The 21945-nt window shown below is 34.6% G+C and overlaps 2 protein-coding genes and 1 long non-coding RNA gene across 5 annotated transcripts; 1 reads left to right on the forward strand and 2 right to left on the reverse strand.

Annotated features, from left to right (window-relative positions):
• Positions 1–100: 100 nt before the first annotated feature.
• LOC128228719 (uncharacterized) lies at positions 101–3309 on the forward strand. The gene is made up of 5 exons (XM_052940190.1): positions 101–503; positions 958–1043; positions 1950–2157; positions 2434–2634; positions 2908–3309. The coding sequence occupies exons 1-5, from the start codon at positions 150–152 to the stop codon at positions 3268–3270; spliced, it is 1212 nt and encodes a 403-aa protein (XP_052796150.1). The 5' UTR covers positions 101–149; the 3' UTR covers positions 3271–3309.
• A 40-nt stretch (positions 3310–3349) lies between these two features.
• Positions 3350–21521, reverse strand: LOC128226637 (uncharacterized). Of its 3 annotated transcripts, none has more exons than XM_052936598.1 (10): positions 21192–21521; positions 16744–16869; positions 13871–14072; positions 13674–13762; positions 12393–12521; positions 7568–7712; positions 5571–5730; positions 5199–5352; positions 4645–4785; positions 3350–4052 (listed from the first exon to the last, which is right to left on the reverse strand). In XM_052936598.1, exons 1-10 carry the CDS (start codon positions 21268–21270, stop codon positions 3829–3831), a joined length of 1449 nt encoding a protein of 482 aa, XP_052792558.1. In that variant the 5' UTR covers positions 21271–21521; the 3' UTR covers positions 3350–3828. The 3 variants fall into 3 exon arrangements, with proteins under 3 accessions (XP_052792558.1, XP_052792560.1, XP_052792559.1); XM_052936600.1 differs by having other exon boundaries at positions 21179–21521; XM_052936599.1 differs by lacking the exon at positions 21192–21521 and having other exon boundaries at positions 16744–16885.
• On the reverse strand, positions 18709–20981 carry LOC128226638 (uncharacterized). The gene is made up of 4 exons (XR_008259710.1): positions 20733–20981; positions 20286–20345; positions 19869–19936; positions 18709–19541 (listed from the first exon to the last, which is right to left on the reverse strand). It is a non-coding gene; the product is annotated as an uncharacterized LOC128226638 (long non-coding RNA).
• Positions 21522–21945: the final 424 nt, after the last annotated feature.

Raw genomic sequence — 21945 nt, forward strand, 5'->3', positions numbered from 1 at the left:
GTTCAATTCTATTCATTTCTGTTTATTTTTTTGAAATTTACAATTATTTCTCTTTGAATAAAATAACTTATGGAGGATACTGTTATAATGCGAATTAAGGATTTAACCAGTTGACTATATTTTTGTTATAATATACATACTTGTTAGAAATGTCATTCTTATCAGAAACGATTGATTTAAGTAGTCTGACAACCGAGTCGGACAAAGAATTTGATGAAGATTACATTGGTGGAATAGCAGACGAAAATTGGACAAAAACTCAGTTAAAAGTCATTGACAGACACAAAAGTAAAGGGGCCTTGGCTGAAGCCCATCTTGGACCAGTGAGCGAAAGAAGTGTTGACAAATTTAAGAGAAACATTGGGAAGCTGAAAGCCCTGAAAAATTATGCTCCTGTTTTTGGAAATTTTATGCAGAAGTATGCTGCAGTTAACATTGGTTCTGAGACAATAGCAAAGGCCTGGATGAGAGTTACGGAAACGGAAGGGAAAAATGGTTTTTATGTAAGTACCGATAGGCGGTAGGTCTGATGAAACATGACAAAAAAGATATGATTTTATTGTGTCTCCTGCCAAACATGGTTGACCTGGATCACATTGGAAGGCATAGTTGTATGGTCCATTATAATTACACTTTAATTTCCAATCATGAACTTTTTAATGAATTGTTGTAGATCTTCTAACTTTGTATTCATATACGTCATGATCTGTAGATGACCCTTATTGATTTTGGGGTCAGTAGGTTAAATGTCAAGGTCATGGTGACCTTAACTAAAAGAAGTCTTAATTAGAAAAATGGTATGTGAATAATAACTTGTGCGATACTCGTGGAAGAGTTGTCAAACTTTGTATGCAAGCTCGTCATGCCAACTATATGACAATTATTGATATCAGGGTCAGTATTAAAGTAAAAGGGTACTTTCATAAATTATTTACAAATGTACCACAATATTTACAGCTATCTTCATCGATTGTCACTTGGGAGAAGAGACTGAGGGCCAAGCTAAAAAAGTCCCAGCTTATACGGGAGGAGTATAAACAGAGGTGATTTTTTGTGCAAGTATTATTAAGCTCATCAAATATCATATATTATGCATTGCAGAAACCATACACCATTGTTATAAAGCGTAGATCTTATTTTTAGAGTTCACCATGACTTGTTTTTAAAGCTGCACTCTCAGCTTTACCATTTTTACATTTTTATTTTTTGTCTTGGAAAGAGCAAATTTTTGCAGAAATATCTGCAAACCAATAATATAAAACTGGTGAGAAAAAAATCAGATCAAAGATTTTCATATGTCCATTCGAAAATTAATGTTTTATGGCTTATACCATTACTAACGGTTTAAGAGAATTGCATTAAACATCAATTTTTGAACTTAAATATGAAAATCTGCGATCTATTTTTTGTCAGCAGTTTTATATAAGTGGTTTCCATTTATTTTTGTAAAAATTAACTCGTTTGAAGACAAAAAAAAAGAAAAGTTTTCATAATGTTTAATCTTTGAGAGTGTAGCTTTAAGCCCCCGAAGGTTGTATATTAGGTGGTCCGTCAGTCCATCCATCCAGCTCAATTTCTTGTGTCTGGACTGTGACTTTCTCTTGTACGGACAGATTTATGAGTAACTTGCCACAGTCATGTGTTCAACACACCAAGATGACACGTTATCTGTAAGACCCGTGTCCCTAACTCTAAGGTCGAGGTCACACTTAGTGTATGTTTACTATAGAATGCTGCATATAAGGACAAAGAGTATAGGTGGTTTTGTGTGGACTGCAACTTTCTTGGACAGATTTTAAAACAACTTTCCATAAGTGTTCACTGACAATACTGACATTTTACAAAAATCACACTTGAGTACCACTTCGGGGGCATTTGTCACCTACAGTGACAGCTCTTGTTCTGTCTCAAAATTTGACAATATTCTTCAATAACCCCCAACCCTGCAGGGAGTATGCTGTGCTCGCCCAGGGCTTGTGTCTTCTAGACGACCACATGTCATCCATCACTGGACAGAGTCGGTCTTTCCAACTTGCCGAACGTGTGGACAGAATTTTCCAGAGGGAATGGCAACAGTTTTTCGCTGCGGCACGTCAAAAACTGCCCAGTCAGATCTCAAACAGGGAGATTGTGATATGTCTTAGAGATATCTTGAAGGTAACTTTCTTGTCTTTCATGTATAACAAAACACAAGAGTTTTTTTCTTTAGATCACTGGACATATTCTTCAGTCCAAAATATGATAAATAAACCTCAACATTAATAAGATGCCATGCTAGTATCAGGCATAATTTTAACTACCTTAGATTTTCTACTACCAGTAAATTGAACACTGAACCACTTTACATTGAGATTTCTATTCTTTAATATTGTTTTCATGGTCTCGGTATTCTACAAAAATATGTACTCGTTGCTTGGTGGTGCTCTTTTTCAGTTCTGTTACAAGTTCTGCATAGATATTTCAAAGATACAAAGAGAGGCTATCCAGTACATAGTTCTCCTAGTCCCAGCCCCTGGTGGAGCAGGTACTGATTCAAGGGAAGTAACTCCTGTTAGAATAAATCAGGGTATGGAGCTCACTGTTAAGGAGCTACTAGTGTCTGCCACATCCAAGATATTTCCGGTAGTGTTTCAGGTAGGTAGGAAAACAGAAGCATTTCTCATCACTTAGCAAAAAGTGAAGTCTGTTTTACAGGACCATTTACTTCATAAGCTCAACATAAACGTTATCCTATTTGGGTCGAATAAATTTCTGTTATAATTACAACAGTTTGATGCAAAACCAAGCTTGTTCAAACATTTTTGTGCACTAATTAAAATATCAATTTACCCTGTTAGCCTGTTGGTTGTTTTGTCATAGTGACTGCTCTTTCTATTATCATTACCCTGTCTGTATGATAATATTCAGGAAATGAAACAGCGTATCAATACAGAGAAAGACCTGGACCTTCTCATTCATTTGTGGCAAAACTGGAAACCCCCCATTGTAGCCTACCTGAAAAAATGTACTGAAATATGCTGGTATCTACAGACACAACAGCCTGCAATAGCCCTCGACTTTAGTGGGAAAACTCCGCGGCACTTCACAAATTACACAGAGGAGTCGGAGGATCTGGATTTTGTTATCTGGCCAGCAGTGTTACTCAGTGAGGATGGACTTATGATATCTAAGGGCACAGCACAGTATTTGAGCTTTCCTGCAGATGCTAGAGACACTGCTAAGAAACATACTTGGGAAGATGACCACATCTATTACTATACAACTGACTAATATTTTAGATCATAGACATGTGTATGGCTAAGATGTGAAATAAATACAACAAAATCATTCTTCTCATTTTTATTATCTTTAAAAGTTAAGACATTTTAAAAACGTATAAAGTCACACAGTCAAGTGTAATAACAAAGTTAAGGTAACAAACAAGGATATAAAGTGAGAATGTAGAGAAATTGAACACATCTGGCAATATGTAGACACTTATTTATAAATGACCATTACTTGGCTCCATCTATCTACCACTTCATCCATAACAAAACAAATCAACAGATCTTATGTAAAATGACTAGATGTACATGTAAGGTAAAGACCTAATCTCTTGAAGATTTAAACCAGACAACCATTCACAAACCAATTGACAATAGCCACTATAGTGAACTTGAATCACAGACTGACAGAGTAGACTTGAGACTTTCCCTTATCTGTCAATACAATTACATTGAAGTGCAATGACATGAAGCAAGAAGAATAAAGACAGGAAAGGTAATATTTGAAACTCCATCCAGAACAAAACATGAATGTTCCCAATTACTATTTTTCTTTTTGCAATATTCAGTCTACCTTAGCATTTTCACTGTTTTTCCGCCTTCGTTTAAACTGCACAATGTTTATACAGTAATCTTCAGTAGCTACCACAATATATGGGCAACTCCCGTCATCTCCGATAGCGATGGAGTGAATGTGGTCCTTACTGAACTGTAGAATGTGGGCAGGTTTTTCTAATAGCAGGTTATCCCAGTCAGATGGTTTTGGAATGTGGTATAAATATACAAAACCTGAAACAGATGTATGATGCTTTCCTAATACAAGAAAAAAATTGTTTCTTACGAGAGTAAATGCAAAAGGCAATGCTCCTTTGTTATTTTTCAGTCTAAATGGCAGCATAACTAAAAAATATTGAAAACAGAGTTATGGGCCTTGCTGTACAGATATTGTCCCTGGCAACATATGTACCAAGTCATATTTGAAAAAATCTTGCAAGGATTTTCATCATGACCAAGGCTCAAGATTGGCATGCCAACAACCACAACGTCGTCAAGGCTTTGACAGTACCTTAACTGTTTTCTTTGAAAAACAGATGTCCGTGCTAAAATGCATGTATTTTTATCAATTTAATTTGTGAAAAAATGTACTACTGAGAAATAAAACGGCATGTGTATATATTAAACTGGTTTTTTTTATAACAGTTATTTGTTTACAGGTTGTCACAGAGTAGATGCCATTTTAATATCTGGACAGAAGAAAATAACAATATACATGTATACAGTTATATACATGATAGAATGAAGTGCTAGTATATATGGAATCACATAAAGGCAAACTAGTGGATCCAAAGAATTGGTTTGGAAAAACATTTATTCCACTTACCAGATTTACATCCTATGGCCAGAATTGGTCCTCTAACAGTGATAAATTCTGCAGTCTTCATCAAGGCAGTGTGTATGTTCAGTTTGTCAAACTCTATCTTACTGTCTGACTTGTATTGGCTGATATGCAGACAGTTATCACCTGAAATAGGCAGGAACACCTTTCATTTTTATTTATTTACTTATTTTTATAACTCTGCAAAGCCTCATTATGATGGCTTACATTTGATACGGATTCAGTACATGTACCTCTTTGAAATGGCTTGTGTTCAAATGCACAATCTCAATTTATATAGATCAACGTAATATAGCATAAGATGAAATTACATTAATTCCATTGTGGATCTACAACATATCATATCCACCTTCACTTATCATTAACACAATATAATGACCTTTGACCCCCCTCTATGAAGATGACCTTGACTCTGGCATGAAGGTTGGTAACAGAAGTCATGGCTTGGTTTCCCTCCTGTCTTCATTTCAGGCAACCACTCTTTGTTACCAGACATTGCACATATATCTTAAATATTTACATTAACCTATGCCACTTACTAGTAAAACAGATGATCTTTGACCCCTGTATGAATATGGCCTTGACCCTTGCCTGTAGGTTGGCCACTGGAGTCATGTCTTGGTTTCCCTCCTGTCTACACTGTAGGCAACCGGACCATTGGAACAGATTCCCCATCTCATCTCCAGACAGAACCTGAACAATCGAAGATTTTTTGTAACTTGTACTAAAACTAAGGTTGCTAAAGGACTAAGGTAGAGAGTTACACATGTAAGGTCTCATTTGGGGCTAGAAGTAACTACGGGCATAAGTCTAGCCTGTAGTAATTGTATCCGATTAGTATAAATGTATACTAAACATCTGTTTTCATTAAAAAAAACACATCAAATCTTGCAAAGTACAAAATATCATACTGTTTCTTCCCAAAATGCAACAGCTGTGATGTCAGATGCTGACTGGCTGAACAGTGTACATGTGACCCCAACAGAGAGATCTGATTTGTCCACTTTCCAAAGGGGCTGTCCCTGAATGAAGCACCTGTCAGCTGCTGCAACCAAATGTCTACCCCATGTACTGTAAAGTAACATGACAAGATGTCTTTAAATTGCAAACAATTAAACAAAAGGAAATGCTTTCCTTTGAAGATAATCGTAACATATTTTTTCAGGATATCAATTATATCAAATAAGATGAACCAGCTTTTTTCAACACAATGAGTTTAACCAGGTCCATGTGCTTGATATCATTCATCTATGTAGACATAACATATCTACTATCAAAAACTTCTAAAAAAACACGTTTTTGAGGTATTTAAATAAGTCCAACATAGTATTGCATATCCCCAATTTTCCCTTAAAACAGGATCAAGCTTATTAAACCATTTATTATATGGTATAGTTTTTGAATATTCTAATTTGAAAGAATTTTAAATGAAATTATTTTTTAAACAGTCATTATGAAAGATATTTTATTTCCAATAATCATGTTCTAGTAAGTAATTTGGCTTCACAAAATAAAATACTTAAGCATGTAACTCTCATACCGGACACAGTTGATTTGTTCGGTGTAGTGGTTTATGGTGGAGCTGGCCTCTGTCTCCATGTTGTACATACCTGACATAGTTGATTTGTATGGTGTAGTGGTTTATGGTGGAGCTTGCATCTGTTAAAGTTTCAATTTTGAACATTCCTGACACAGTTGATTTGTTCGGTGTAGTGGTTGATGGTGGAGCTGGCCTCTGTCTCCATGTTGTACATACATGACACAGTTGATTTGTTTGGTGTAGTGGTTGATGGTGGAGCTGGCCTCTGTCTCCATGTTGTACATACCTGACACAGTTGATCTGTTTGGTGTAGTGGTTGATGGTGGAGCTGGCCTCTGTCTCCATGTTGTACATACCTGACACAGTTGATCTGTTGGGTGTAGTGGTTGATGGTGGAGCTGGCCTCTGTCTACATGTTGTACATATTTGGCAAAGTTGATCTATTGGGTGTAGTGGTTGATGGTGGAGTTGGCCTCTGTCTCCATGTTGTACATACCTGACACAGTTGATCTGTTTGGTGTAGTGGTTGATGGTGGAGCTGGCCTCTGTCTCCATGTTGTACATACCTGACACAGTTGATCTGTTGGGTGTAGTGGTTTATGGTGGAGCTTGCATCTGTTAAAGTTTCAATGTTGTACATACCGGACACAGTTGATCTCCTGACACAGTTGATCTGTTTGGTGTTGTGGTTGATGGTGGAGCTGGCCTCTGTCTCCATATTGTATGTTTGGTGTAGTGTTGATGGTGGAGCTGGCCTCTGTCTCCATGTTGTACATACCTGACACAGTTGATTTGTTTGGTGTTGTGGTTGATGGTGGAGCTGGCCTCTGTCTCCATATTGTATGTTTGGTGTAGTGGTTGATGGTGGAGCTGGCCTCTGTCTCCATGTTTTATATACCTGACAAAGTTGATCTGTTGGGTGTAGTGGTTGATGGTGGAGCTGGCCTCTGTCTCCATGTTGTACATACCTGACAAAGTTGATCTGTTGGGTGTAGTGGTTGATGGTGGAGCTGGCCTCTGTCTCCATGTTGTACATACCTGACACAGTTGATCTGTTTGGTGTAGTGGTTGATGGTGGAGCTGGCCTCTGTCTCCATGTTGTACATACCTGACACAGTTGATCTGTTTGGTGTAGTGGTTGATGGTCGAGCTGGTCTCTGTTTCTATGTTGTACATACCCAACACAGTTGATCTGTTTGGTGTAGTGGTTGATGGTGGAGCTGGCCTCTGTCTCCATATTGTATGTTTGGTGTAGTGGTTGATGGTGGAGCTGGCCTCCATCTCCATGTTGTACATACCTGACACAGTTGATCTGTTTGGTGTTGTGGTTGATGGTGGAGCTGGCCTCTGTCTCCATGTTGTACATACCTGACACAGTTGATCTGTTTGGTGTAGTGGTTGATGGTGGAGCTGGTCTCTGTTTCTAGGTTGTACAACATCAGGTTAGCATCCTTTGATGAACTCACAATGATGTTGGATGTCTCGCCATTAAGAATATCATTTGTTGTCGTAACTGAAGTGATGGATTGATAAACTTAATAAACAAAAATTTTAAAAATTTCTGAAATGTTATACATTTTTCGTTCAGTGTGTTTTAATTTCTGGAGAGTACTTCCAGAACATGTCACCTTTGATTAAATGCAGTCATTTTCCTGCCTTACAATTCAGTGGATAAAATATACATGATAACTGTGTGTTCTTAATTTTAAGACTTTTATGATTTTATGCAAATGGCAGATTTCACGTTTTGGTGACCAAAAAGTTCCCGGCGAATATTGATTTTTAAAATTTATTGCAGATTTGTGATTTCAACAAAATCTTTTACAGCAATTTCTTATCTATCATATTTTAGAACTTTTGCAATGATTTATTCATGCATTTTTATAAAAAAAAGAATTTTGAATCACCATACCATTTGTGCTAGTGTTACAATATTGCCGGTAAAAACTTGTTTTTTTTTAATATTTTGATCCAAAGAAGTATTTTGTCTTGCACTAAATGGTTCATTTATCTATAAAACAGATTGTACAGACAAAAAATAAAGATTGTTTCGTTTTTCTCAAATAAATTTATTGAAACAAACCCAAATTGGACAACAAGACAGAAAATGTTTTCTGCAAACATAGGTTTTCTTTTTATATCTGATCAGATAAGCTATAAACATAAATGTTTTGTTGTGGTGATATAAATGTCTCTAGTATGGTGCAATTATCATTACCTTTGATATTAAACATATATATTATAAATTGCTAATTGCGAGTATGTGCTAGTGTTATCACAAGACAGAATGAGTAACATTAGCAGTATGTCACATTAGCAGTTGGACTGAATGTTTCACGACAAAATAAAATACAGACCTACCACAGACTGTTTGAGCTTGATACAGTATAAAACAAACTATATAAATGATTGATAAACACAGTCAATTGATAATCACAAAAAAATCATAATAATCATACAAGATTTGACGAAGTTGCAGTGTGACAGACGTACACATTTTATGAGCTTCTACAGTTGAAAATAGTTCTTTGACTCTTTATTTAGTTTAAATGTTGTTATAATGTTTTACTCATTTGAGATTTTAATAACCTGTTGTTACAATATAATTCTATTGCTTCTCATATAGTTCCTACTAGTTTTGTTCATGTTGATTTATAAATACACTGTTGACCTAAGTTTATATGGTGTCAGACTGAATGACGAATCCTGGAAACACTGTTCCCGCAGCAGTTTGATTAAACAATCTCGTAAAAAAATATACCAATCTGGATAGAATAACTTCCAATACGAAAAACCAACAATAGAACTAAAGATCAGACTGTTGTGTGTCGTAAAGGCCTAGCTTAAGCCTTTTAAAAGTGACCCTCCCCCTTTTAAGGCCTAATTTAAGGAATATTTGGCATGATAATCCCCTGCTGTGCATCTCCTTCTAATCACCCTGGTTTGACAGTAGGGGCCAATTTCCTGTGTTTACCGGTAGGTTTATCGGCTCATAGCCATTAAGGGTCCATTTCTATCTTAAAATATCCCATACTGCACAGCAGGATACTCAGATCGAGATCTGATAAGACAATTAGGCAATTATGCACCAATCAATTGTAACCACGGCCCCCCAGGTCCGAGGGTATACTGGGGATAGCCGTGGAAAAGGGCCGTGTTTTTACTTTCCAGGTGGCCCCGCATGGCCGTGTGAGTGCGGTGGTTTTGTCTTAGTGCCAAATTTAGCGGAGATATTGACTTATATAGAGTCTCTGGGGTGCGGGGGGCATTTGGCCGGGGTTTTACCATCAGTTCATCCCCGCAGGGCGGGGAGTTTACCCGGGGTTTACTGGACCGAAAGTCAAAGTCCCTGCTATTCCCCGGACCTGGGGGGCGGGGGGCGTGGTTACAATTGACTGGTGCATTAGATTAAGATCCATTTACAGAGGTTGTGTACAAATACACAGTGTCATAAGAGATTGATCAGAAATCTTTACCCCGAACTGTATATGCCTACACAGTGACATAAACACTGATCAAAAGATCTTATCATAAAAAAGGCAAACAAACATCCAGAACTTTAAAACCTGTAACAAGAACCACCCAACCTCCAGTAACCTTGCATATAATCCAACCCGACACAGCAAAAGACAATTCTTATAAAATAATGTTTAATGTAAGTAAATTGCATCAGTCAAACAATTCAGACGATTTACACATCATCTTCTTGTCTTTAAGGGTATGGTTCTGAAAAAGAAATTAAATTATTACATACTTTCTGTTGAGATATGAGAGTGTTCTAAGTTATATATGTCTGCCTCTAACACAAGAAGTCGTGGGTTTGGTTTGATCCCCACCAGGGGTACTTTCTCATTGCCTCACAAAACTAACACAATACGTAATGTTTTCTATCAAGGGAGCAGATTTGAGAGATTAAATTCACAGAGCTGTCTTCACAATCTTACAAACTAAAACAAAACACTCGAACGTAAATGCCATAAATTCAAACATTTTAAATTTTTAGCAACAGATCATTTTAGATACTAACTTTTACTAACACTTCTTATTGTTTCGCTACATTCAAAAAACAGTTTTGTTTGAAATACTACAAGAATACAACGTCAATTTATTATCTGTAAATCTATTCATCAGACTCCTTCCACATGGAACAACATTTAGATCGTCAACTTGCGCCACAATACCACTGGTCATAATGCACCAGTCAATTGTAACCACACACCCTAGGTCCAGGGGTGGGGTTCAGGGAAAATAGAAAAAGTCTTATCAGATCTCCAATCTGATAAGACCTGCTGTGCAGTTTTCAATGTTTTATTATGAAAATGGACCTAAACTAGGCCTTTAACAAATTTATCGTATTTTTTATTGTATATATATATATATAACACTGGCATTCAGTTAATTTAATCTGGGACAGTTTGAAATTGAATAAAAAACAGTCACTAGATTGAACAGTTTTAGAAGCACAGAAACAATGTTCTTAAACTTTTATATACTCTGGGGGGGGGGGGTTCAAACAGGAATCCAAAAGTAACACCAGGGGATATGTCCTATTGTCCAATAGCACACATTGTTCTGTCCAAAATGTAACACTAGCATTCAGGTGACTAAAATAAGGTAAAGATACAATATATAACTCAAGTTTGTGTCAAAAATACGATTTGTCAAATAAGAAACACAATGAATCACAAAATGAGCATACAAATATTGACTTTCATCTCAAGCATTCTCTCTTGGTGATGTCAAACTCTGCTTCTGTCCTATGTAACATTAGGGGAAAAGTCCTTTTGTCACATTAGCAAACATATTTCTGTCCCAATCATAACATAAGATTTCAGTTTACTTAATCAAATTCAGATTAAGTATTAAACAGTTAAGCTTGTATCAAAAGCATACAATGGATCACAAAAAACAAAACATAAATATGTGTTTTATATAAAAAAGAAGGTTTCTGTCCAATGTAACATTTGCAGTTATGTCCATTTGTCACGTTATCATCTATATTTCTGTCCATTTTATAACGTTTGCATTCTTAATTCTGTCCAATAAATAACGATATCAAACACAAAAGTGGTATGAATTCAATATAAACTACGTACCTAATGAATGAATACTTACAAACGATAGTTTACAGACGACATTGTTATGTTCGAATAATTGACTCTGGGAAAGTCATCAAATTTCAACGATTTTCTTGCTTTATTAAGCGCTTGTCTTAAGCGTGACATATTGTTAACGTTACATCGAAGGACAGAATGAGCCAAACTTGGATTAAGTTTTTATCAACGGTATTCACCACTATTTTTATCATTTCAATGTCAACTGTGAACCAGTCCAATATAAAAGTAATCGCTACCCGGATGTTAACCCTCAGTCGGTGTAAATTATTCACGAATAGAAAAGGTGCTATCGTCATGCTAAAATGGGACAGAATCGATTTTGCGTAACATTAACACATTTTTAGACCTAAAAAACTTTATGATCGGGAATGACCAATTTCTTGTTACATGCAATACTGTTTTTATCTGACACGTAGTCTTTGTTTTCAGTGATTTAATAAAGGTGTGTTTAGGCTTAAAACAGTTAGCAGTGGATCATGTCTGCTAATGTTACACAACAATTGGAATACAGATTACCGTAACGTTATCACCATGCGCAATTACCGAAAATTTAAGTATATTACGATCGAAATGCAATCATTTTAGATATATTATTGTTTTAATTAACATTTCTTGCAAACATGATTCAACAGACAAGAATAAAATACTTACCAGATGTTTCTGAAAAGCATCCTCAAAAAAGTGGTATATTGGTACCGGGAAGATTTTCTGTCTTTTTTGTCCTAAATATCGGCATATTTTTACATTTTTATACCTTATTTAACACAATATTTTCATTATTTTAATACAAATCACTTCTATTAGGTGTTCTTATTGGGTTGGGAAAGGCAATTGCTGTATATATGACGTTGACATGCAATAGCAATAAATGAAAGCATATGGGCCAAATAATTGCCTTTTTTGTGAAATCTGCCAAATATGATGCATTTTAAATTTTGAAATGATTTGTACAGTTAAATGCAACTCTGGTCCATTCCAAAGTGTCTGTACATTGATGGATTCATTCTTTTTTTTGACAAAATTATATCAAATAGGAAATTGACAAGAAACACAATAATCCTATGCCCATATCATACCCATGTCAAGCCCTGTGAGGTAGGTAACACGTCGATGGTGACGGTACAGGGTCTCACAGTGAAGGTCTGCCTCAACATTCTCCCAGCTCATAACCAACCCGCTGTCATGGCCAGAGTACACGACATTGTCTGAAATACATTGGGACCCTCTTATTATCAAGCACAAGACAAAATATCCTTTTGATCAAGAGTTTCAGTTAAATATAGTGTGTCAGAAAGTCACATAATAAATAAAAAAATATTAATTGCAAAAACAATAAACTATGCAAAAACAGACAATGACGCTCTTAGTTTCGAAATTGATATAACTGCTTTGAACATCAATGGAAAAGGTGATTGTATGATATGTATGTTGATCAGATGTCACAATTGTGCATCGGGGACTTATCACACAGCTTCCCTGTAGCCTGTAGCTAGACTAGTGATGTCATAAGCTTTCAGTCTTGTATATGAATATGGGTGATTTTTTTATATTAAATATTGGGTAATTCAATACTTCAAAAAATAATTCAATAGATTATACCTGGCGTAGGACAAATATTCTGAATTCAGTTTTAAAATTAACTAGAACTCCGGAGTCGGTTGTGTCGCCTGACGAATTATTTACTGTCGACATTATAGCTGTTAGATTGGCATTTTATTAATTTATAGACAATAATGTTGCCATTTAACTTTCAAGTGTAGGTGGCATTTGAACTGAAGGTAACAATGTTAAGCCGGACAAAAATTAATAACGAAAATTAACAAAGGGCAATAACTCTAAAAATATGGAAGCAAGAGTAACAGTTCTTGTGCACTGTACTTGCCCTCAATGAGATCTATCTACATATGATATTTCAAGTTGATACCACTTATAGTTTATGAGATATGCCCCAGACAAGCCAAAATGGGACGCAACCGCCACCGCCGCTGCTGAAAAAAGTAACCCCTATGTGTCGCCCGACTTTCACCCATAAACAGAAAATGTCTATCATAGGTTGATATCTTATTTAAACTTAATGTGTAATAATTTCATATATATTTTACCAGTAAATCAAAGATTTAACATTTTTGTATTACAGGTCATCAAGAGACTGTTCCATAGTGTTTGCCTATTTGAATATAATTCCTTGCCATTTATGGTATACATTTGATATTTGTATTGATTAAGATACCTTGAACATTTTAAACCAAATAAATTTGGGTTCTGAGGGACAGACACAAGTCAAAATGTTACACCCCTAATTTCAGCCCCCACTAACATCAAATCCTGGATCTGACCCTGTGTATTGATTAAGATACCTTGAACATGCAAGCAGGACACTTCTCCATGTAGTGGGTAGAAGTGCAGTTCTGTTTTCTTTTCCTCTCTTGTCATAATGTAAGTGGTTCTGTAATAAACAAAAAGCTTGTTTGGATTGAGTGTTGTTTTTCTTTATAAAATTATTCTATATAAATATTGATATGTTTTTCAAGTAAAACTGATTAAATGGACAAACCTATAAAATTCAGCATACACCTCTCTCCAGAACATCCATGGGAGCTTACTCCCAAGACTGGACATCCAGTCAAGCGCCAATTCTGTAAGAGTTGCTTCCCTTCCACCACTCAGCTGCATCAGTCGGGTATACTCAACCAGTGTATACATTGGTATCTCCTTCAGGCAGCATCTCAGCCAAAAATGCATACAGCTTTCCAATCCTAAATAAGTAAAATGTTCTATATTCACAGGAAAACAGACCTGTCTTTTAGGCTATGATGCACACTTCTTAAAATTCGGAATTTAAGAAATTACTGTAAATTCAAAGTTTTAATCACTTATTAATCGTTTATTAACCAATGCGTATCTATATTTTATTGAATGCCTGTGAGAGAACAACAGAAGCCAAATGGCGACATGTCGAGCCCCTGACACAGCTCTTCTACACAATTGCAACACAAAACAACATGTGCACCTGAAAACGCCATTGTGACAACTATGTCTTGCTCACCTTGAGTGGGCTTGATAAAAAGTCTAATCATCAGCAATTTTACTGATCTATCGCTCAGTATTTTTACTGGTTAGTACTTAAGTTTTCCTATAAATTACCAGTTTAAAATAATTTCAGCACTTTTTCCATAATACTATTATTTACATTGATTTATTTGTGAACAGTTGTGATTCAATTTTTTTTCTTAAATGATGACTAACTGTCTTTGGAAATTCTCAAAATGGCCATATTTCAATCTTTAAAATAACACCAAATACATGCATTTATGATAACAGATATGATATTCACCAGTTACATTTTTTTCATTTTTAAAAAAGTTCAAACAATTTAATAATAATCAGTACAATTAATTTTTTTCATGAAATAGTTAAAACATTCTAATATTAAATAATGATCAGTACATTTACAGTAAATTAAACTAACTCTTAATGCACCCCACACCAGTTACATTTAAAAGCAATTGTCATTTAAACCAAAATTTTATACATCTGACTGAATCTGTTATAACACTTTTTGGTCGCAGGTATTTTTGGGTGTTGGTCTGTAAGGCAAAACATTTATGCCCAAATTGTAAGACTGTGAGTGAATGAATAAAACAATCTGTTGACATAATCCAAGAAGTATAGTAATAGGTATGATGCCTTTGCCATTGCATTACACATCCATTGATGAACACATTAAGCCTGAATTTAATCACTGTGTGGGAACGGACACCGGATATAGCTCAAAAAGTGATAAGTAAACAGACAATTATGCAGTTGTTTTTCTTACCAGAGGTAAGATCTTGCTGTGTAAATGCATACCTACCGTATCCAAAAATGAAGCAAGTGTTTGAATTAATAGCTGAATGCTAAATTTGCCCTATGGTATACTTTAAAGTGCTTACGATTTAGCAGACTTCGTAAAATGTTTCTTCAAATCTGAGCTGATCACCTCAAAACTTACAGAATTTCGACAAGTATTCTTATTTTTAGGAAATATATCGAATAAATCAAAAATCTGAATCGAAGGATTTCACTAGCATAAGCTCAACTATTTTTATTGTGAGATATGGCAATGTAACTTTTAAACTGTTAAAGATATGCCCTTAGAAATGTTCACAGTACTGTACTGGGGATAGCCGTATTATGTTCTGGGGATAGTTTCAAAGTTGAGAAATTTGTGTCCTGGTGATAACATATAAAATGGGACAAATATTGATAGTAACACTGTTAATATACAATATACATGTATATGTATTTTTTGAACTTTCAAATAATCTGCAAAAAGTTACAGTACAATTTGATAAGAAATTATTGAGCAAACTTTAGTTAACATCCATGCTTTCCTAAATGAACTTATATGCACGCTGCGTAAATATCAGGGTTGGTCACAATACATTCTTTCTCACTGAAATGAACGAACGTAGACCATTATTCTGTTCTAAGTAATACCAAAATCGACTCAAGCTAAGAAAAAAGCTTTACGTGTTCCAAATTTGATCACAATATCTCATTCCCTACTGGTGACTTTCTGTGTGCAAAAACGTACCTACTTGATTTACAAAGCAATACTATATATATGAATAGCAAACACCACAAAAATTCTACGGCCATATGTTTTGTGTTACTCCAATCAGATAACCGGTGTATTTCAAATATTTAGATATTGATGCTTGTGAAAAACACATCATGGTTAACTAATATGTATGAATGAAACAGTTTTAAGTGCCTACAGATACAAAAACAACAACAACATGTTTTTGCCCTCATCCCTCGATATGGACAACATCAAACACTTTCCCTCGAGCTCGCTTTTAGATAAATAGCTGTAATCATTATCACAGTCTCGTTATTCTAAATACATCATTACTATCCTCAGTCAACTTAATAGCTATCCCCTGTGCAGTTATTTATTTGCTTCATCTATCCCCAGTACACTGCCAGGGCATCAAAAGGTATGAATATCTCCGTAACAACAAAATATATCATATTGATATTTTACACATTACTAGATTATGTAATTACAATGAAATCGCTCGATTCAGTTTTTATTCTTATTTTCAATTTGTTGATTTATGTTTGAAATAGTACCACATAAATTAACATTTGTGAGCGATCAAGCAACTTTCGGAGTGAATTGGGCTACTATACAAAAGATGAGACTTATCTCCATCATAGCCGTATATTGCAAAGTATCTAATTCAACACTCTTCGATTTTGTTAAAGATATCAACATTAAATACCAAAAATGATAGAAAACTGACCATGTGTCAAAATCAAACGCTTATCGATTGATCATTTTTTTCGTTATATCCTGTGTCCATTCCCACATAGTGTTAATGGTGGAAAAATATATCAACTTATAGTTATATAATATAGTATATAACATAATAATTATACCTTCAATCAATTCATGCCACAGTTTGCACACCTTCTTGCATACAGCTGCTGACCGTCCATTAAGTTTGCTAAGAATGAAAGCCTGTATTTCTTCTGGTAATTGGCCTATACTCTCCTTCATTTTGGCTACACGACAAGTGTTAAAATTGGTCGACGTTATATTCTATACACGCTCACGGACTGACCACTGGAATCTATACACCCCCATTGAAATGTCGTAAAATATATGAAAATTTCTTTATCCACATTTTTTGAGATTTCAGATAATAATTAAGACAAAAGATGACAATTTTAAATAAAATAAATACTTTTCAAGGAAATAAACAATTATAGCTCACTGTTCCCAAGTTCGATCGACATTGGAATCTATACAGCTACACCGTAGGACAGGCAATGGAGTCTTTTCAACTCCAACGTAGCACTAACATTGGACTGTATACAGCTTTATATTAAGACAGTTATTGGAATCTAAACAGCTTCAAAGTTGAGAGATCCTGGATTCAATACAGCCTAAAATTTGGACAAACATTGAACGTTATACAGCCTCAACTGAAGACAAACATTAGAATCTATACAGCCTCAGCTTAACAGCCTCACCGAAGACAAACATTAGGATCTATACAGCCTCAGCTTAAGACAAACATAAGAATCTATACAGCCTCAACTTAAGATAAACATTAGAATCTATACAGCCTTAACTGAAAGCAAACATTAGAATCTATACAGACTTAAATGAAAGCAAACATTAGAATCTATACAGCCTCAACTTAAGATAAGCATTGGAATCTATACAGCCTTAACTGAAAGCAAACATTGGAATCTATACAGCCTCAACTGGAGACAAACATTAGAATCTATACAGCCTCAGCTTAAGACAAACATTGGAATCTATACAGCCTCAACTGAAGACATACATTGGAATCTATACAGCCTCAGCTTAAGATAAACATTGGAATCTATACAGCCTCAACTGAAGACAAACATTCGAATCTATACAGCCTTAACTGAAAGCAAACATTAGAATCTATACAGCCACACCTTAAGATAAACATTGGAATCTATACAGCCTCAACTGAAGACAAATATTGGAATCTATACAGCCACACCTTAAGATAAACATTGGAATCTATACAGCCTCAACTGAAGACAAACATTCGAATCTATACAGCCTCAACTGAAGACATACATTAGAATCTATACAGCCACACCTTAAGATAAACATTGGAATCTATACAGCCTCAACTGAAGACAAACATTCGAATCTATACAGCCTTAACTGAAAGCAAACATTCGAATCTATACAGCCTCAACTGAAGACATACATTGGAATCTATACAGCCTCAACTGAAGACAAACATTGGAATCTATACAGCCTCACCTTAAGATAAACATTGGAATCTATACAGCCTCAACTTTAGACAAACATTAGAATCTATACAGCCTCAGCTTAAGACAAACATTGGAATCTATACAGCCTCACCTTTAGATAAACATTGGAATCTATACAGCCTCAACTGAAGACAAACATTAGAATCTATACAGCCTCAACTGAAGACAAACATTAGAATCTATACAGCCTCAACTTTAGACAAACATTAGAATCTATACAGCCTCAACTGAAGACATACATTGGAATCTATACGGCCTCAACTGAAGACAAACATTAGAATCTATACAGCCTCAGCTTAAGACAAACATTGGAATCTATACAGCCTCACCTTAAGATAAACATTGGAATCTATACAGCCTCAACTTTAGACAAACATTAGAATCTATACAGCCTCAACTGAAGACATAAATTGGAATCTATACAGCCTCAACTGAAGACAAACATTATAATCTATACAGCCTCAGCTTAAGACAAACATTGGAATCTATACAGCCTCAACTAAGGCAATCATTGGAATCTATACATCTTCAAGCTAGGACAAACATTGGTGTCTATACAGTCTCAGTATTGTCTTGTACATATACAGCTTTTAAAAAGTATTTAGCAACAGCTTTGGTTCTTAATCTGTTTTATTGATCATATACAATGTATTATATAACATGAGGTACACTAAATGTAGCAATCACATGCAGGGAAACCCTTAGATATTTTGTAAGAAAAATGTTGAGTTCTCTGTAGCCACTCTATATGTATATGCATAAAGAACACATTTTACAACAAAAAATATATCTGTTTTATCTTGAAGGCTAGGAATGGACATGTACATGTACCCTATGACACCAACACAATATAATCAAAATAACAACACATTTAAATTTGTTAAAATGTTTGATAATATACGAATGGGTATTCAATGAAGAGTATAATAAATACAGTTTAAAATGGTAAAACTAAAATGACACATTCGGTCTTGTTTTGTACAGAAAAATGAAGAGAATGAAGGTACACATAGTGTCAACATAAATACATACTATCCCCAAATAAGAAAATGTTATGATAAAGGTTGATTACTCACCACTTAACCTCATAAAAATACAGGTAGTTACAAGACAAATTTCAAGTATGTGGATGAAACAAATGGAACACATCCAAGTTAACTGAAGACTCTGACTATGTCTGGATTTATCTTATCTTGCACTGTCAAAGAATATTTTTTCCATATCCATGTTTAATGGAATATCATTACTATTAATATAGATATTCATTATTGTAGTGCATACTTGTTATGTAAGTTAAAATAAATCATGTTCAAATAACAAAGGAAACACATCCAGATTGTCAACTGTAGTGTGAACTTCATTATTTCTTTACTTTCTATGTTAAGAGAACCTTTCTTTGTATTCTTTGCCTGAAAAAATAAATAATAAAGATATAGATTAAAAGCATCCCCATTTATCAAAGATCAGCAGTTAGCAATTTTTTTGGCAATCTTGGGCATATTTATCAGTCCATATGCAATACAGGAATAAATGCTGTTAGCAGGAAATTACAAGAATTTCAAATGTATAAAAAACATTTTTACATAAAGTTTAGTTGTAGAGGATCTTTTAGGATTATGATATAGTAATACTGGCAAATTGAAATTGGAATACATGATACTTATTTCATGGCAAGATTTAAAGTTTAACACAGTATTCACATATTTAGAAGAAAACAAATACAACATGCATATTACCGTTCTTCAATGCTGCATGCAAATCCTTATTCGCCACCTCTCGGACATCATTTTTCCATGAGTACATACTGCAATTAAATCATAATATAAAAGAAAATTCTATGAAAAATCTTTCTTTTGTTGATCACCTTCAAAAATCAAAGTCTTAAAACCTATTGTGCAAATATTAAGAAGTTTTTTTACAACAAAAGTATGCTATATGGATTGCCTGTACGGTAGTATTAGGCAAAATATATTAAAACATACTTTGTGGTTTGCTTTCCTGTCATGATATTATTTCAAAGTCTGAAGCAGTTAAATATTCCTAAAAATCCAATAAAGAAAAAAGTCCAATTCTAGGATCACAATACACATGATATCATATTGGAAATCATGATTAAAAAAGAAGGTGTTTTAAACATTTCTTGTTAACATTACCTGACAATAAGACTCTTTCCTGCCTTCCCTCATCATATTGCTCTCAACAATCTGCATAACCTGAAATTATATTTGAATAATGCAATACTTGATAACTTTGTCATTATCAACTATGACTGTAAGTCTTGGTATAAAACCTTCAGTTCCCACAGTCTTTGATATTCTTCAAAATATATTACAAAAAGAAAAGGAAAATCTTTACTGTGCATGATATCTGATCTGCTTTCATTGCCACAATTGATGAAAATAAATTTGGGACAAATGGGAGCAATTCTCTCAACTAGAATCTGACATTGCATTAAGAATGTTATGCATCAGTCAATTATAACCACAAACACTTGACAAAGTACCATTATGAACCAAACATACATAAAATAACATTCAAATATTCGTCTTTGATATTTCAAACGTCAAAATAAAATCATATATCTTTTACTGTTAGCATACTTGATCCCAATCCTTTCGTACCACAGCGACACATCATGGTGACGGAGAAATTACAAAGTTGACTTGAGGCTGTATATCCATGTCGACATATTGGAAGTCCAAGTTATAATCCTTAAAATAGCTATTATACAAAAACGGGAGCTTAAAGGGCTATCCGGAAATGAAACTAGTTGAAATGGTCGCAGTCAACAGTTTCATGGTTTACTTTACGGAAAAATTTAAGGGTGTATAGATTCCAATGGTCAGACTGTGAGCGTGTATAGAATATAACGTCGACCGTTAAAATTAAGTGACACAAAAAATTAGTTGAACATAACCTGTTCAAAAATATATTGCTTAAATCTCTTGTAAAATAAATGGATTGATTGGAGCAAATAAAATGTACAAATGCGTTTCAATGCAAACAAAATTTAGGGTTAAATTCAAACATTAAAAGAAAAAAGTACTTTTATTTTATACCGGAAGTAATTTTTATCCGGTGCATACACACGCGTGCTCGGTTGGCACTGAATATTTTTTTTATCAAAAGGGTTAACATCCACTATGATTGGATGGAGTATGGCGCTGTAGATTCTGCGTGGGATCGGCAACTGTTTTACCATTGTGTTTAAAATATTAAAACACAAACGGTCATGGATTGTCTTTGAAAATAAGAATAATCTTAATTGCAGTAGGATAAAAAAAATGCAATGGTTAATAACTTTGTGTGTACTGAAAGCGCAAAATTCATTTTAAAAATAACGGCATCTCGCGGCCTCATTCTCATTTGTAAACATGATGTTGTTTTTAAAAAGTAATACCAATTCCCTGAAGTATGGAAATATAACATGCACAATTAAATAATGAAAAATTTAATTCATGTGTCTTATCGTTTTCCCTACAGGTAGTCATAATATGTAAAGTCCATCAGCATGCCATTGTCATTTTCACAAGAGAAATCGAAGTGATCAGTAATCTCATAGTATTTTTTTTTTTATCTTATTGGTCATTTTGTTAACCGTATCTAACTTATTACGTTAAAATACCAACTGATGTTTGCTTAAAAACATCTTCAGGCGTATACTCTTGAATATTTGTATACTTTGTGTTTTGCATCTCTATAGCCGGTAGAAACTTTTTATTCCCCCATAAATAAAGCGATTACTCAATCCAACGGTGTAAACAGTTGGTACATGTATATTATTTATATCAACACAAATACAGATGGGTTTTT

The sequence above is a fragment of the Mya arenaria genome, chromosome 3, assembly GCF_026914265.1.
Source record: "Mya arenaria isolate MELC-2E11 chromosome 3, ASM2691426v1".
In the NCBI taxonomy this organism is placed as follows: domain Eukaryota; kingdom Metazoa; phylum Mollusca; class Bivalvia; order Myida; family Myidae; genus Mya; species Mya arenaria.

What these genes read in the sequence shown, in the direction of transcription:
- LOC128228719 (XM_052940190.1), top strand. Translation starts at nt 150, where the DNA reads ATGTCATTCTTATCAGAAACGATTGATTTAAGTAGTCTGACAACCGAG. An exon ending in CGGGAGGAGTATAAACAGAG is followed by an intron (nt 1,044 to 1,949) that starts GTGATTTTTTGT and finishes CCAACCCTGCAG; the next exon opens with GGAGTATGCTGTGCTCGCCC. An exon ending in GTCTTAGAGATATCTTGAAG is followed by an intron (nt 2,158 to 2,433) that starts GTAACTTTCTTG and finishes GCTCTTTTTCAG; the next exon opens with TTCTGTTACAAGTTCTGCAT.
- LOC128226637 (XM_052936598.1), bottom strand. Translation starts at nt 21,270, where the DNA reads ATGTTAACCCTTTTGATAAAAAAAATATTCAGTGCCAACCGAGCACGC. An exon ending in GTGTATGCTGAATTTTATAG is followed by an intron (nt 13,763 to 13,870) that starts GTTTGTCCATTT and finishes TGTTTATTACAG; the next exon opens with AACCACTTACATTATGACAA. An exon ending in GTCCTGCTTGCATGTTCAAG is followed by an intron (nt 12,522 to 13,673) that starts GTATCTTAATCA and finishes AATGTATTTCAG; the next exon opens with ACAATGTCGTGTACTCTGGC.